Here is a 17,640-nt window from a genome sequence, read left to right on the forward strand (position 1 = left end):
ACTCTCCGCTGTGGCCCAGACCTCGGTCCCACCATGAACTGATTCCGGAAAGTAATGTTTGAATTTCAGAAAGGCTGAGACATCTGTGACAGTTGCCCAGGAAGTTGTCTTCTCTTTTCCATTGCTCAGATTCTCAGCAGGAAATCTCAAAACCAGTCTCATAGAATTCGGTGAAGTTTGGCTCAAAATTCGGCCACTGACAAGAAACATCCACCATATAGGCTTTTTATAGAAGCAACAACCTTTCTGTTCTGGATTAACTGGTTATATACAGACATATAAATCCGTCCATATAGGCTATGCTCTTTATTTTCTGCCATTTTAATTCCATTAATACATTTCCCCCCTGTAAATGTCATCTGATATTAGCCAAATTTAGTACAGAGCATGTAGAGAGTGGTTGAAAAAACACACTGAAGAGGAAGTTTTGTCATTCCAAACACAGATTTTCCCAGTAATCCTTGCCAAAATCTTCTACCATGTCCTGGAAAAAAAAGCATCTGGGTACTGTGGGATTTTTGGCATGTGTTGGCTTGTGTGATTGTGGTACTTTTTTTGTTTTTTTTGTTCAAGAACCTAAGACAAGCATTGGAAAAAAAAGACGGTCTCCCCAGATCTCATTTCAACTGTAATGGGTAAATGTTAAAAGCATATTCCTTAATGCGTCACCTCTCTAAAAATGGTTTTCAGTCCTGACAGCGGTGTGTGGCGTTCCTGTGTAGGATCCACACTGCATAACCACACACAAATAAACGGAAAATAGAAAATGATCAGATCCTTACTGCATGCAGTGCTGTAAACTCTGAGGGCATTGTATTTATAGGTGGCATTACAGTGGGATTCATTTAAATGAATAACTCGGTGGCCATGTGTTTTAGTCATTAAACTAGTGGAAAAACATTTTATGACAATTTCCTGTGCTTAAATAGTAGTACTCAAATATAAACGTGTCTGATGGATTTTGAGTTTAAGCTGCTGGTAGCTTTGTTGCTGTTTTAGCTAACTCCCTGTTGATTTTGTCCTCCTTCCTCTCAACGTCAGAACACTCGCACGACTCCTTTCTTTGTTTTAAGGCAGCACTGTTTGCCTCTTTCTTTACTTCAGGCTTCTTTCTTCGATCGGCCTGTTTTTCCCTGGGAGCGCCGGCTGCAACCCTGCCTGTTGCCCACGCAGACACGATCCCCTCTTTGTGGAGTTCTCTGTCCTGATTGGGTAAAGTGGGCAGGGATAGCGGAACATTTCTATCCTCTTCTTCTGCCAGAACACATTCTTGAGTGTGAAGCTGTTTGGATGAGAATTGTTAAAGACATCATTAAAAGACAAACATTTACACACAACATGTTGTACATTAAATGAATAATATGTTGAGTTTATTTGACTAAACAAGCCAGCAGCAAGCCACTCAGCTTGGTGTTTGATATAAACACTGACACGTCACAGTGGGGCGGGGCTTCAGGGGTCCCACTAGCTGAGTAGGACAGAATGTGTGCATCCTGATTAATTAAACTGCTTGAGAAGAACAATTTGCACATGCAGGATAGAAAATATAAGAGGCGGAGGCAGTTACACTGGCCAGTTGGAGTGCAGTGATATATTGTATATTGTATATTGTCAGTGCTCCGTCCAAAACCACGCTCCCACAAACTTGCAACGTGCATCTGGCAGTGGGACTCAGCAGGGAGAAGGAGACGCTGGAAGGCGGAGCAAAACCGGATTGGAGCTGCGACGCAGTGGACCTTATCCATTGGAAACTGGGCCGACTCATTAGCCATTCTCATGGCTAAAACAACACACAAAGAAGCTAACGTTAGCATTGGGCTAATACAAGCTACAAACGTAGCCAAGTTGGCAAACCTTACATATTTCATGAAAATAACAAATCTTCCCGAAACAAAACAAATCATTACCTGTCCAACAGAAAGAGAGCAACCTCTGCATCACTTCTAAGGCCCTTCACATGCCCCAGTTGCCTCCACCCCTCAAACGCTGCACCGATGTTGATTCGGGTCCGACTTCTTTCTTTGTCCAGAGCCTATTTCGTCGCAGCCTTTTCTGCCTCAGGCTTTATTTTCCTTGCCTTTTTAGTGGGGTGAGCTGTTACAAGTAATTTGAGTAATTTGAGGGCCAGTATATTTCTGATTAGACATCTGACATATGGTCTATTTTTGTTATAAATATACAAAACAACAGTGACATGGACATTAGATGATGGTAATTAGATGGTTGGATCAAATATTGAAAGATTATGGGGTTTTGATATTGTGGTTAAATTAACTGTCATATTATTTGAGTGATCAAAAAATCAGTAGCTGCAGTCTGAGACTGTGTGATACCCAGAACCATGTAGGCCTAACCCTCAACGCTGGTCGTATCTAATGAGATGTCAACAAAGCTACGTCCCACTCAGTGGGATTGACAGTATAGGGTTATCAAATTAGTTAAGTAATGCAAACCCCGATATCATTAGTTAGTGTGTGCGTGCAAGGATCGTGGCCTCCCTTGATTACATAAAAGATGAATAACAAAAAGTCTGTGATTTTTTTTTTTATAGACTTCTTTTTTTTTAAATCCAGGATAGAGCTGGACACATTAACAGAGGACAGTAGAAGAGTAAACAGAAAGGTCTGCCGATCCACGCAGTGTTTTTTTAGTACTGTGGTCACAAGCGCAGAAACAGTCTCTCTTTACGTTGTGTTTTGTTTGTCTAAAGCCTCCTCCTCACCTCTCTGTTAGAGCTGAACCTCCTCCCGCCTCTCAGGTTTCACCGTCGTCACCCAGGTATGTTCTCCTCTGACCCAGTCTGGGAATCCCTCCCCCCTCCACCCTCCTCGCTGCTCTTTTGTTGTTGCCACAGTGACGCCCTGGGCCGCACACCAAAACTGGTTTTCTGAGATGTGCCGTCGTCCCTACCGATTTTTTTTTTTTTTTTGTGAGGCGGGCGCGGCAGTGAGTGTTGCGCTCTCAAGCCGGAAATGTGTGAATTTGTCTTTTGTAATGTTGTCAGGCTTGGTAGACGTCTCAGGCTGTGGTGCAGACATTTCTTGTCAAACTAATTACTTGCACAACTAAACTTACCCAACACAATATCCACTTCAACAGGTCTCCCTCTGAAACCTCTGTGTTGCTCACACAGGGCTTGTGTTTACTGTTCTTTCTTCATTGTTGACAATGACAGCGACCATCTGTCATTGTTTTTACTATTGCCTTTGAAACCCAATCATCCATTGAAGAAGTTTAGGTTAAAGTTGATCTGTTTTTGGATTCTGGATTTTATTTTGGATAAAAGAAATAGAGAATAGAGGGGGAAAAAACACACTTCCTGAACCAGCGGCCTTACAACTCTTGGATAAAGATCAGTTTTTCTTTTCTCCATCTTGTATATGTTAGTATGCTGTCCGAATAACTCTTTCAAAACTAAAACTTGATAGCAGGCCAACATATGAGCACTCTTGGTTTGCATGTTGCTCCCACATCCATCAGGTTCCCCCCCCTCCAGCCATGCAAACCCCCACCCAACTCCAACTGCAATTACCCCTGGGTATGGGTATGTCCCCTGGGCTTTTACTTTATAGATCCCCAATTTTAGTTAAACTCAGGAATATTTGGCTTTATGTAAGGGAGAAAGAAAATATAGAAAATGGACTTAGAACGAGCCTGTGTGGAAGTTGTCGCTAACCCCTGCTAATAGATGACACTTGGCTTCGGTCTTGACGAGCCGCAGCATGTTTTCACGCGATGCCACGTTCACAGCTACAACATTACTGCTAACTTCATACTCACCATCACATGGCTGTCTTTCTCAAACACACACTCGTTTAGGTGATGCACGTCATCTACGCAACTTATACAACTTACTTAACTTGTTCCTTCAAGGAGTTTGCTGCTTGAATGACACGTTTTGGTTTATAACACATTCTTTTTAAAATAAGTGTTCTGATGCTTACGACTGGCGGGTCCCTATTCTTGCAATACAAAACTCCCAAACTACTAACTACTACTCCAGATGACTGCACTGCCTGACATCTTGAGCCAACCAGATTTGTGAATTCATTGTGTCACTATACCTCAATGATTTAGGACACGACTTTTAACATTTGGCATAAAAAAAAAAACCCAAAAAAACAAAATAGACATGACACGGTGTGGTATTTACAGTCGTATTCATGCAGGTTCATTGCATTTCGTCTGTTTCACAATCAAGGAAACTTTTTTTAAATAGTACGCATGCCTTCTGTGATAACAGGTTTCTAAAAGGTGTTTGTGGATGAATGCAGGCATGACGCAGACTTTAGTTCACGTTGTGTACTCCTTTGGTGTGGCACGTTGTTTGACAGGATATTGACAGTGGTAACATTTACCATTAGATGCGGATGTCTGATGTTGAGGTATTTCGTTTAGTCCATCTTGATTCAAATTGTCACAGACACGCTCATATCAGAAAACCAATGGAACACTCCTATACAGACAGCTTTTGGTCATCTAGAAGTTTGGACACATTCTTCCTTTTGAGAAGGAAGTTATGATAAGTTTTTGTCTCATTGTTGAAAATGTAATCTGTTCTGTGAGAAGTAATTTCTGTTTTTTAAAGCGTTGTAGATGTGAGTGTTTAGAGACTTTGTAGTACCTACTATTGGAAATACGTACTGAATTGAGTTGAGCTGTCATCTTATTTACTCACCACTTCAGGTTTCCCTCCCTCTGCCATTCTTCCCCTCCTCTCATAGTATTTGCAAGTGTTTGTTTCACCCCCCTCGTCACCCAGTCCTCATGTTCAGACTCATTCAATCAAGCCACGCTGTCTTGAAATGGAGAGTTTGCTTTTTTTACGGAACAGTTACAGGCATGTCCTCTGGCTATAGCTGCTTTGTGTTAAGACCTATGTACAAGTGATGTTGGGATTCAATTGTGAAATAAACAACGTAAAATATTGTTTTGTATCGCACTGATACCTGAAAAGGTTCAAGCTGCCCTGCTGACATCTTTAATACTGCAGGAACTTGACAAAATGGTATTGTGATGTAACATGTAGAAGTCGCGTGTTCCTTTTTTTGTTTCTTCTTCTCCATAAATCTATAAATGATGACTAAATGATGAAGTGATGACATTTTAAACTCAGCATGTAAAGTCAACTTCACAGAGGCATTATAAAGTTCCGTATCCCTACGCATTAGCGCACTATATTTCGCCGCTCGCAGATCACCTGTTAATTTGTTATGCTAATGATGCTTATGCACTTGAATTGCTATAGATTTTTTTTAGGTGGGGCTTGTTTTAGTTGCTTAAAACTCGCTTTGCATCTGGACCCCGTTCACTTCAGTACAAAGCTGAGCGTCTGGGCCGGAGCGGCTCTCTGCTTCTCCAAACTGAGGCTGCGCCGATCGGTGATTACGGTAGATAGATATAGATATGTACTTTATATGACCCCACTTCAAAAAACCCGAACTATCCCTTTAAGTGATTGTCCTTCCATGTGATAAGTTCTCCATCAGTCCTTCCCTGTTTTGTTCTTCCTCATGTCATCTGTCTGTTTTTTGCTGAGTCATTTCAGACTCAGACTCTTTCATGACAGTGTAGTAGAAAACATGTTTGGGAATTACTACATGTCAATATTGTGTTAACTTTCAATTTACCGGAAGCTAAACTTAAGCTACTTCTCATTACTTACATTAAATTAGGAGACTGGACAGACACTGGTTTAACGACAACTGATCAGTTGGCAGAGACATGCAGGTGGTAATTCTAGTTTCATGTCATAAAAGTGGATCAGAATTCATCCTTGTATAGCTCACAAAAATGATGTAGTACACTATACAACAACTGTCCACTCACAGTGCAGGATCCCAATCATAACAGTTCTTACACTCAGTTGTTTTTTGGTCCACCTGGCTTAAACTAATGCAGTCCAGTAAAACAACTGTATTACAAAATTTACAACATTTGGGAGGATATAGTTTGTGCTGCTGTTGAACTGTATTATATTATACAGCAACTACAGAAACCTTTACGAATAAAATCCTCCTGGAGCGTCTGAGGACCCTCTTTTTTTCAGATAGATTTGGATGGAAAATAAAAAAATAATGTTCAGCCAACCATAAAATGTTTGCATGAGTGAGAGTGAGGATGGATGGAATTAGAGGGGGAAATGTATAATTTAATATAGACCCTAGACATACAAATGTCTGTCTGTACTATAAACTATCCCTTCTTTCCAGTCCTGCTGAAGTCCCCGTCTCATCCTGTTGAGCACTTTCTTGGTGAGTTTGTTCTTGGAAACCAGACTAATGAAGCTTATCAGCTGTGCTAATGGTCTCCTCTGTGTCATTAAACATTAAGCTGATGGGAAGTGCCAACCCAAACTTGGCACCTGCTAACCAGGTGCTGTTAGCTGGTTTGTTGCACAGAACCAACTGGAAAGACACAGCTAAAAACTGTTTGGAAAGGGCAAACACTTTTAGAAAATACTTGGCAGGCAATTGGATGAACCACTTGTTTAACACCATTGCAGGCTAAGTTCAACCAATCAGATTAGCTGCTGGAGAGTGATACCACCAGTTGAGCCACTAAACTCTTCAAAGGCAGTCGTGAGGAGAGCAAAAATATTTTCCATTTAAAAAAAAGAAGAAAAAAAAAAAGCCTTCAGCTGCATTCTTAGCTCATCTTCCATTAATATATTCTCTCCAGTTCTGATATAACTGATGCTCTAAGAGCTATCCTGACCTCTTTACCTCTTTAAGCAACCATTGTTTTTCTTTCAAGCAAAAAGTCGCTTCTGATTGTCACAGCTGAACCACACTTGTAGCTGTCAGTTGTTTCTCAAAAGACAGTGTGATTGGTCCAATGCCAGTGTGTTCAGCTGTAAGTGCAGCGTCATCTCACATGCATCATATCATCAGGAGGTTTGGCAGAAACCTGCCTGTCAAACCTGATGGTAAACTTGAACTGCAGCTTTTAAATTCTGTATCTATTCACGGAGTACTGTAGATCGGAAAAACCAAATAGGTCAAGGTTGATTGTTTTTTTTAGTTTGTTTCTGCATGAATTTCTTGCTGTTAAACATTTCAGGATATGTTTTGTCATTGTTTTAAGTGCATTTACAGTTTCATTTGTTACATTTTGGACTTTTCACTGTTGTTGCAGTCATCAGTTGACTGCTATATCTTTTCATTAGTGCCTCTTTTCCCCTTTTCTGTTTCCTTTGAGGATCTGAGTTTGCTGAGGATTTATTAGTCCATCTACATTGTTTTAGTATTTCAGACTGTGCCAGCATTTGTTTTTTGATCCCTTTTTTTTGGTTTAGTTTATACCATTATAGTGTTGGTGAGTTCAAGTCTTGGACCTGAGGTTTACTATATGCTTAATGCTGAAACAACAAAATCCTGAGGGCATCTGTACGCTTCAGTGGAACTGGTCTGTATGATGTATAGGGCAACCGGGAAGAGGCAGGTCATTGCTGTTTTAAACTGGGGTACAAGTCTGAAGTGATAGTGAAACGTATGCTACACAGAGAAATGTCTGTTGTGTTCCCTCTGCAGTATTAATCCATGCTAAATAAAATGCCTGACTACTGACCCATTCTACTCTGCTTGTGACCTGCAATCATGCCTCTGCCACAAAAGGGTTGAGCATACTGGTTGCTTACCTCTACAACTACGACTATGACTATTGAAATATAGATGAGGAGTTTTAAAATGTTATTTTGGATACATTTGTTGTGATATTAATCGAGTACTAGAAAGAAAATAACTAGACGCAGCCGTCATGATGTGTGGTCCGACCGATACCAGTGAAAAGTCTGCTGCTGTAGTCTCCTTATGGCTGCAGCCTACCAATTTTTCTTTTGATATGATCAAAAATCACTGGTTAAGGTGTCACTGAAGTCATCTCCAAATTGGGGATGCATCCCCCTGTAATAATGTCTATATCAGATTTTGCAGTGGGCAACTCGACAAACTGTTGGATGGGCCTGAAAAGACTGAGAACATTTATCAACAAGTATTTTACATTCCATTTATTGAGTAACTCAAACTGTTCTTCCTTCTTAGGAACAACCTGAGGCGCTAAGATGAGTCGGAGGCGAGTAGACTCCCAGGGTTCCCTGGGGCCTGACGATGAGGTCATGCCATATAGTGATGATGAGACGGATGACGAATTAGACGCAAGCTCGGAAGAGGAACCAGAAGCGCCACCAGGAGCCCCGCAAGCCCCGGCAGAAGTTAGACCCAGCGGTGAGTGTCTACAGGAATACTAATAATGATGTTAAAGTGATTATTATTTTTGATAAATTGATCCATTGTACATCTTTCCCCAAGTCCAATAAACTGGCTTGATATTGGTTCCATTTTTGTGTACCCACTATGGAGATGGGTCCAGAATGTGTTTAGCCTAACTTAACACAAAGAATGGAACCAGGTGGATACTGCTGCTCATCTATCCTTTAGTTTATATGTTAAGTAAACCTTTTTACGATCTTATTTTTCAGAGATGGGATGGAAGGTGAAGGCAAATGACCGACCTTACCACCACCTGCCAGAGTTCGAGAAAAAAGTTTTCCTGTGTATCAAGAAGAGCAGATACTCTGTAAGTTCAGCTGTTTACATGGAACTGCTTGTTAATGGACTCACCCAAAGGTGCCTTTATCCACCATCCTTGTTGGTCCTGATAGACACTAATCCTGAGCACATAGCTGAGCGTAGGTTACACGATGTTTAACATGTTTTCGATTAGCTATTCAGCGTGCTCATTATTTTTAGAATCATTCAGCATCGTCATTGGGATTGATTTCCTACTTCAAGGCTGTTATTGGTTTCACTTCTTTTCTCTCAACAATTAACCTGCAAGGCTGGACCTTTGTGCCTATTTTATATCGTCCAAACATACCATTACTTAAGAGAGCCAATGGCAAGGGAGCACTGGCCCGGAGGACTGTGGGTCAAGAAATGTAACAGTCATCTCCCTAATTGTTAAAAAAACTATGAGGGTATAGTCACACAGTTTCCAATGAAGAGGAGTTTTAAAAAAAAAAACGTCTTGCATTCAACTACATTATTATATGCAGCTTTGATTTAAAACAAAACCAAGGTGTGTCGTCATTCACTTTGATTTAGTGTCTCCTGCAGACTCTCAAAATTTTCATAGAAACAAATTTGAACTAGTGGCCGCCTGGAGGAAAGGAAATCAAGCTCCAACCTGCTCTCAACCCAAACTGAATCTGATACTATGTGGAAAGGTTTCAAAGGTGCAGCACAGCGCTGCTTTGTTTTTTTATAAGTCGATCTTAATTTAAAAAATTACTTGCACCTGAGATATCTTTTCATTGTTGGTTATGAACACAACTAAAACAGTGAACATGAATACATGTGTATATAAATGACTGTACAAAGTGTTGTCAGTGAAGTGAACATGAAAGGTCCTGCTTGACCTTAGAAAAAAGAAAAAATCTCAACACACAGCACGTGACTTTTTTTTTTTTGGGTGCTCCGATTGAGTGGGCACCAATTGATATCGGGCAGTGTGCATTGTGAACAGTTTGATCAGTGGGAATTTCCAGTGTTCCCGCTGATCAGCTGAAATGGAAAAAATGTGATGTAGGCTACAACACCAACAAGGAAGTCTGTTGTGTTTGACAGTTTTCCTTGTATTTGTTCCTCCTCATGTCATTTGTCTGTTTCTGCTGAGTCATTTCAGACTCCATCAGGGCTCCCTGTGCTGCTGAAAGGTCACGTTTTAAATATGTTAAGAGCTATTTATGCTATTACAGCACTCTTCTGTTGTACACTGCTTGCTTGCATGACAGCGTAGATAAAAGGTAAGATGACGTGGAAGCATGTGGATGAACGACATCTGGGTGTGTTGTTGGAGAGCTCATACCCAAATTAGATGATGGCTTGTTTAGATTTTTCAAAATTTTTTTAAAAATGTTTTTATCATTCAGCTTTCATTGACTTAGTCTATCCTACATTTGAAAAAGAAAAACTATAATTTAAAGTATTCTTTCTATAGTCTAGAGCTTTAGCTGGTTGGTCAAATCGTTACGAATCGCTGGTGTGACAGTTTTTTTTTAGCAGCTGGTGAACAGGGGAGTGTTTTGTTTATGAGCCTTTGTGTCGTCGGTCTTTGTGGAGGCTGAAACCAGATCGTCCAGCTGAGCCGACCTGTATCTGTCTAATGGACACATTAGACGCAGCAAGTCTCAGTGGGACTGAAGTCAGAACGTGTTAAAGATGACTTAAAGAGTGATCCTCTGTAAGTTAGAGTCCTTGATCTAACAAGAAGCTGCTGGAGAGAAGGTGAAACAGATGATGGATGGTTGACCACCCCTGCCTGTCCTGTAGAATCAAGGCTGTAACTGTTCAGAGTTCAGACGGTTATCTATAATGAAAGGCAGCTCTGTCGTCTTACTGGTGTCCCCATGAGCTGGGCCACTGCCTGCACAGTCAACCAGAACACTGACTGTGAAGTTGGAAACCACTTATTGATACTAACCACAATCCATGCCCACATTCTGGGGCTGTTTTTCCTGCTGCGGGCTGGCCGCCTTTAGTTGTAATGAAGGGGAATGTTAATGCTACACTGTCAGTTATATTTTAGACTATAGTGTGAACCAGCTTTGTAAGGTTTATGCCCTATTGACAAAGCTAGGTCCATAAAGAAATGGTTTGCCCACTTTGGTGAGGATGAACTTAACTGGCCTGCACACGATCCTGACTTCAACCTCTGAGATCAAGTGAAACGCAGACTGCACCGCAGACGGCACAGTTGAGGTAACTCTGTGAAATCAAAGCTCTTAGAACAGACATGGAATTGGTGGGGCCTCAGTGTCTTGCTCAAGGACACTGTGGCGGGGCAAGACTCTCCACTGTGTGGAAACCAGGCTGTAATGGACGGAGTTCAGATGGTTATCCTCTACTGAAACACAGCACTACCTTAGCACTGACACCATGATAACTGGACTGATACCTGCAGAGGAGTTTTATTTCAACGCTCATGTTTGCAGAACTATAAAAAGAGTTTCTAGTAGTAGTTTACTGCTAAACGCCATCATTCATCAGTGCATCTACAGAGCAAAGCATTTTTGGCATTTGTTGACACAAGGTCAATCTGACTCATAAGAGAGTAATTTAAAAGAGAGGTTCCATTCCATGCTACAGAGTCCAGGAGAGTCAAAACATGAAATCCTTCCTTTTCCAAAATGCAACATAATAGTCTTTTGGCTAGACCCTCCTTGCCTAGTGAGTACGTATGCCTTTTAAACAAGCTTGTAAAACTGACTTTCTGTTATACATTTGTTGTTTTCAAGCACAAGCTGAGGTAACCCAGATGACATCGCTATGACATCATCAGGGTTATTTTCTCGGAAGCGCTTTCAGAGTCACAGATCGAATATTGCCGCTAACAAACAATAAACTGGTCCTGATCTTGGAAATCGCTGGAGTGCCTCTCTGCACTTGAACAGCACAGGACCAAACGCTAACCGACCATGCATTTATCACTGGCTGCTTTGTGTTTCATGCAGGGAAACGCCATCAAGACGTACAAGTACAACGTCCTCACCTTCATCCCCCTGAATCTGTACGAACAGTTCAAGAGGGTTGCAAACCTGTATTTCCTGGCTCTGCTCATCCTGCAGGTACATCCAAAAACATGACAGTTGGCTTCTGGTTTACAGTGGTACAAAAAACAAGGAGCAAGAGGTGATGCAATATTTTTTGTTTTGTTAGATTATTCCAGACATTTCCACACTGCCCTGGTACACCACGCTGATTCCTCTGGTGGTGGTGCTGGGAGTCACTGCCATCAAAGACCTGGTGGACGACCTGGTAAGACATGCGCACACACACGCATGAACAAGTGCACACACAAGTTTTTTTTGAGCACATTCCTGTGTATTCATTTACATTTAGGGCATTTACGTTTTGTCCAAAGCGTCTTACACTAAGTCACTGTCATTCCTTTGAAAGCTGTTCAGTTGCACAAACAAGCTTGACTACCCAGGTATCAAATTACCCAGCTCTGCATTGTGAGGTCCATAAAGCGTATGGACTGCAGACTTAGCTGGCGACCTTACAGTTTAGCCCCCCCCCGGCTAACTTGAATGAAGATAAAATGATTGAATGTTGTTCATGGGAGGAGGATCATGTGTGAGCCCAGCAGCAGTCTGCACAGCCATGTAACCAGAGTGTTGATGCCATGCTCCCGGTGCTACACCAAGCAGTGTTTGCTGTTCATTTAGCACAGCACATTGTCATGGGATTATATGTTAAATGTTATGTTATCTTGTTTGCGCTGGCCTCTTAAATTTTCTTTCATTTAGGCACGTCACAGGATGGACAAAGAGATCAACAACAGGAAGTGTGACGTGCTTCAGGACGGCAGGTCAGCAAAATGAATGTTCTCTTAGTTAGTAGGAAGATAGTCACCATTTTTAAAATCAACGACAGCACAGGTGTATAAAACCTAAGATGGGTCCTCTGTCTGCTTCAGGTTTCAGTCGTCGAAGTGGAGGAACATCCAGGTTGGAGATGTGGTTCGTCTGAAGAAGAACGACTTTGTTCCGGTGAGATGAGCACACTTAATGCTGGGCTGTGTTACATTACTTGGCAGATTGACTGACACACATTGACATATTAAATGTGTATATGTGACTTTGTGCCATTTCACACTGACTAAAAGGGTGTACATTGAAAGAATGAGAAAAGTCTCTTAAGTATCAACTAAATGCAGAGACGACACTAGACAGAAATTAAAAATAAGCCCTCTTCCACTTTTTCTTCTCTCTTTTCCTTCTTCTCTTAATGCTTCTTCTCCCTCAGCACGTAACAAATGATCAAGTAAACAAAAGTGTTGTTTTGAACTGAGTTAAAAGAGATAAAAGCTCCAGAATAAGTTTGTTGTCAAATGATCAAATATTATATTGTGGCTGATGAAGTCAGAAGCTGTGTTAGGAACCAGAACATTTAAGATTGATGTGAATATTTGTTTCTTGTCTTCAGGCTGACATCCTGCTGTTATCTAGCTCCAACCCAAACAGCCTGTGTTATGTAGAAACAGCAGAGCTCGACGGGTAAGGTTCTTTAACTTTCTGCCATGTTGTTCCCACTTTGTTCTGAACTGTAGTGTCTGTATTGATCTGTTGACAAATGGAATACATGTTGTGTAATGTGACTGTTGGAGCAGCGCTCTTTACTTCGATAAGTTTTTTTGTTTGATCTGTCGTTTCTCAAGAGGTCCGTCAACAAATTAATCATGATAAGAGGAGACCAAATGTGTTAGGAGCTTTTGCCAAGACTTAACCTTAGCCAAGCACAGCCATGTGACCAGTGTGACTGTGTGTTCTACGATTAAGTGAGAAAACACCTTTAAATCAAACAGACAGGCCTGCAAGGCTGTCTGTAATGGAGGTGTTTTACTGTCAATGGCAGCTAATCTGATAGATCACTATCTCCCGTCTTCATGTTTTGTAGAGCTTCGTTGCATTAAACTTGCACCAGAGAACGATCACAGAATTATTTTATTTTTATTTATTTCATTTCTGCTTTGGAGTTTTCAAGATGATCATACAGATGTATTTTTACAGCTGGAGTGACAACAAATATCTTGTGATTCTGCCTTTGGCCTTAGTTTTTCAGTTCTTTTTGTGTGTTACTTTTTCCTCTGCAGAGAGACTAACCTGAAATTTAAGTTGGGACTTCGCGTGACCGATGAGCGGCTGCAAGAGGAACGTCAGCTGGCTGAGTTTGATGGTGAGCTTGGTTCTCATTACAACCCAAGTTTATTCCCAGTTTATTGACTGATTCCCAGAATCACTCAGACTCGCAAAAGCCTCCTTTTAACTTCAAAATTTAAATATAATGATTGTAAAAATATGTTTAATAAAAAGATACTTAGTTTATTGGAGAGAGTAGTACACATAATGGAGAACTTGTTGACATTATCTTCCACCACACCAGTGTGAAAAAGTAGTTACGGGACAGTTTTTATGCCAGACAAACACACCCTCTCTCTGATAACGGCAGTAGTCAAAGATAAAAATTATGAGGTTTATTTGTGTTTGCATTATGCAATTTGTATGATGCTATCTGCCAGAAAACACACCAGTGTTCTCTAACTTTGATATTCTGGTAGAACTTTGATAGAAGGTAGTTTTTTAGTTTTAAGTAAACTATTTTGGGCCTTTTCATGGCTTTATTTTGATAGGATACGTATTGAGTGACAGGAAACAGAGAAAGGAAGGGGGTGGGTAACTTTCAGCAAAGGGCCACAGGTTGGAATTGATCCCTGGGCCGCTACAGCAAGTACACAGCCACTGTACATGGGCTGCTCTATCAATTGAGCTTCTTGGGCGCCCCGACACAGTTGACTTTTAAATACACCCTGTTTCACAATCATTTCTTCTCTGTAATGATGCAAAAGGTGGGGGGAAAACGTAGTGTTTTAACTTAAGCTGTAGTGTTGAGGTACAGTCCACTGTAGCCGAAAGGATGTGGGTGTGCTGTGGCAGACGGGACTGAAAGAATAAGGCTCTGTGTGCAGGCAAAATGGAGAGAAGTTTAACATTATTTATCTATATAAATTGCCAAAACTTAAGTGATAAAAAGCTGGTTACATATAGGCAAAGTTCCCGTTTAAGGAATTGTTTTGACTTGTCGACCTAAGATAAAACCCTCCCTGTGTCCTTTCTCTCTCCTGAAGCTCTGATCGAGTGTGAGGAGCCCAACAACCGCCTGGATAAGTTCACAGGAACAATGCGGTGGCAGGGGGAGCACTACCCTCTGGATCTGGATAACATGCTGCTCCGAGGCTGCAAAGTCAGGAACACTGAGGAGTGTCACGGACTGGTCATCTTCGCAGGTGTGAACCCTCGAACCCCATCACTGCTCCTCATGGGACATCGTCTTTGTTGTACTGATACGCGGCTCTAATTTAGTTGATTGCAAAGTAATGGCTTTAAGAAAATGTATTTAATGTAATTTCGTTAGTTAATTATGTCAAGTCTTACTGATGAATGCTGACTAATTATGACTGAAGGCAACGGATAGTATTCACCATTGTGGCATATGATGTCATAGGAGCCGACACCAAAATCATGAGGAACGGTGGGAAGACCAGGTTCAAGAGGACCAAAATTGACGAGCTGATGAACTACATGGTCTACACAGTGAGTCTGAGTCACATGCATTTCTGTTGTGTCTTATCACCTTTCATCTTCTCATCCCACACAAACCCTGAACCCTGATTCTAAAGAAGCTGAGATAGGATAGCATGTGCAATTTAAAGGTAGCTAGACATTTCTAACAGGTTGGCTAGGGATGTAACGGTATGAAAATTTCACAATGCGGTAATAGTGACCAAAATTATCGCGGTTATCGGTATATCGCGGTATTTTTGAAATGTCTTCAAAATGTTGAAAAAACACTGATACATTGATAAATCGAAATAATTTCACCAAGATGTATATTTAAATAGGTTTATTATATATTAAATCAGTCCAAATTCAAAACCTTAACAAAACACTGCAAAATCAACATTAAACAAGTATAAAAGAATGTATCAAAACTGTGTAAAATAGATCATTGGCTTTTTGTGATGAGGCAGCCTGTTTTTGATCAAAACAAAAAGGATTATTGTTAAATGAATTATGAATACTCTATTTTGGCTCTATCTCTATCTAGACACTTGTTATATTCACCGTTGTATATTATTCTTTAAATATAGTCTATTCTACAAATAATAATTTCTGATATTACTGGCTGGATATATATTTGCTGTCTGTCTCTCTGTCTGCCTGCTCGTCTGTTGTCAATGGACTTGGTCAGTCTGATTGGTCAAGTGTCTGCTGAGCCACAGGTAGATGCTGCTCTGGTGAATGGAGCTGAGGTGAAAGTCAGTCACCTCAGTCAGTTTGTATTCAGTAACTCAGTCCACCCAGTACGTGTTTGTCTTAAATCCTCCTCACTGCAGCTCTGCATCAATACTTGGGGAATTATTAGGTCGGCTTTAAAAAGTTAAGTTTACAATTAATAAGCTGTTCAGATAACGTGCCAAATCATGGATCAACTTTATTCAGTTATACTACTGTCTGGTCAGTTTACATTGGTGACAACAGCAGATTAGACAGAGAGAACTCGACATACACATACATCATGCACCTGAGCATGAGGTTAGCTTACCTTGCATTCGCTGAACAGTTGAAGGTGATGGTTGCGTAAATTGGATGTGTTGCCGCCCCTCGTAACAACTTTCTTCTTGCAGCTCCTGCAGACAGGGCTGCCATCCTCCACCAGCTGTTCCTGAGCATTCTTATAATAACCAGAATACACCCAGACTTCAGATTTGGTTCTCTTTGAAGGCGGAAAAATGCCATGAGGGCCGCTACTATCACGTCCTCCCTCCGCCATGTCTTCTTCACTACATAACAAGCGCACGTTGTACGCTGCGCATGCGTAGTGACACTTAAGAAGTATCTCGCGAGTTTTCTTATCTACCACGGTGGTTACCATGGTGATTAAAATGAATGGTAACCTTCACTGTCGGGAATTTTACCATAGTTTACCATGACACAGTAACCGTTACATCCCTAGTTGGGACAGTGGCAATGAAAGACTTGTTGAATGCTCAAAAAACACCTGTTGAGAACATCCCACAGGTAGCCAGGTTCATTTGTGGCAGGTGATAGTGTGATGATTTGGTATGAAAGGGGCATCCTTGAAAAGATAGTTCTACATGCTCTCAGGAACACTTCATAACACTGTTGTTTGCCAACCGTGACATTGCTCTATTGTATTGTATATCTGCTTTTCATTTTCGTTCTCCCTCCTCTTAGATCTTTGCACTGCTGATCCTGGTGGCGGCAGGTCTGGCCATCGGTCACTCCTTCTGGTACGAAGAGATCGGCTCTAAGGCCTGGTATCTGTACGACGGCAAGAACCAGACCACATCCTACAGAGGCTTCCTCAGCTTCTGGGGATACATCATCGTCCTCAACACCATGGTGCCCATTTCACTATATGTCAGGTCTGTAAAACCACACCCACATATTCAGCCTCTCTGTTCCTACCCATCTTGTTTTCATTATCCCTCCGAGCCAGCTGTGGCAGGAGGCATTGTGTTTTATGACTTCGAGAATGCAGTGGTGCTTTGTTCTGGCCGTTTGGAAAACATGTCTCAGGATTTTTCATGTTGCAGCTTTAAACTTTCAGCAAACCAACTCAAAGACAAAACATCTTTATTTGAGAAAATGAAACTTGTTCAAATCATCGCATGTCTGTCTGCTGTGTGCTCAGTGTGGAGGTGATTCGTCTGGGCCAGAGTAAGTTCATCAACTGGGACCTGCAGATGTATTTTGCAGAGAAAGACACACCGGCTAAGGTACGTTAGCACTCCTTTCACATATCTTTGTAGAGTCCTTCTAATCTTTGAATTTTTAGACCTTTCATCAGGAAATAAGCATTATCTAAAAACACATGACCGCATTTGGAATTCTTTGGTTTCTTATCAGTCAAACGTTTTGGATGATATGCGCCTGTCAGTGAGACTTTCTGATGTGCTCTTGAAATTGCTTCCAGCTAAAGACAGGCACTGATAATCTCTGTTCACTGATGAGCATTAACAATCAAAGAGTATATTCTGCAGCAGGAAGTGGTG

General features: G+C 41.2%; 1 protein-coding gene across 2 annotated transcripts in view; it reads left to right on the forward strand.

The window, feature by feature from the left end:
• The window catches only part of atp8b1 (ATPase phospholipid transporting 8B1), a 33,859-nt gene that overhangs the window by 4,708 nt on the left and 11,511 nt on the right, over nucleotides 1–17,640 (forward strand). For both annotated transcript variants that reach the window (XM_037117617.1, XM_037117618.1), the window contains exons 3-14: nucleotides 8,043–8,225; nucleotides 8,480–8,577; nucleotides 11,513–11,626; nucleotides 11,718–11,816; nucleotides 12,311–12,372; nucleotides 12,481–12,553; nucleotides 12,990–13,060; nucleotides 13,657–13,739; nucleotides 14,689–14,847; nucleotides 15,066–15,154; nucleotides 16,820–17,010; nucleotides 17,280–17,364. In XM_037117617.1, coding sequence (XP_036973512.1) covers nucleotides 8,063–8,225; nucleotides 8,480–8,577; nucleotides 11,513–11,626; nucleotides 11,718–11,816; nucleotides 12,311–12,372; nucleotides 12,481–12,553; nucleotides 12,990–13,060; nucleotides 13,657–13,739; nucleotides 14,689–14,847; nucleotides 15,066–15,154; nucleotides 16,820–17,010; nucleotides 17,280–17,364 — 1,287 coding nt within the window. In that variant the 5' untranslated portion in view covers nucleotides 8,043–8,062. The remainder of the gene's footprint in view (nucleotides 1–8,042; nucleotides 8,226–8,479; nucleotides 8,578–11,512; nucleotides 11,627–11,717; nucleotides 11,817–12,310; nucleotides 12,373–12,480; nucleotides 12,554–12,989; nucleotides 13,061–13,656; nucleotides 13,740–14,688; nucleotides 14,848–15,065; nucleotides 15,155–16,819; nucleotides 17,011–17,279; nucleotides 17,365–17,640) is intronic.

This window comes from Acanthopagrus latus, chromosome 12 (genome assembly GCF_904848185.1).
Source record: "Acanthopagrus latus isolate v.2019 chromosome 12, fAcaLat1.1, whole genome shotgun sequence".
NCBI lineage: Eukaryota > Metazoa > Chordata > Actinopteri > Spariformes > Sparidae > Acanthopagrus > Acanthopagrus latus.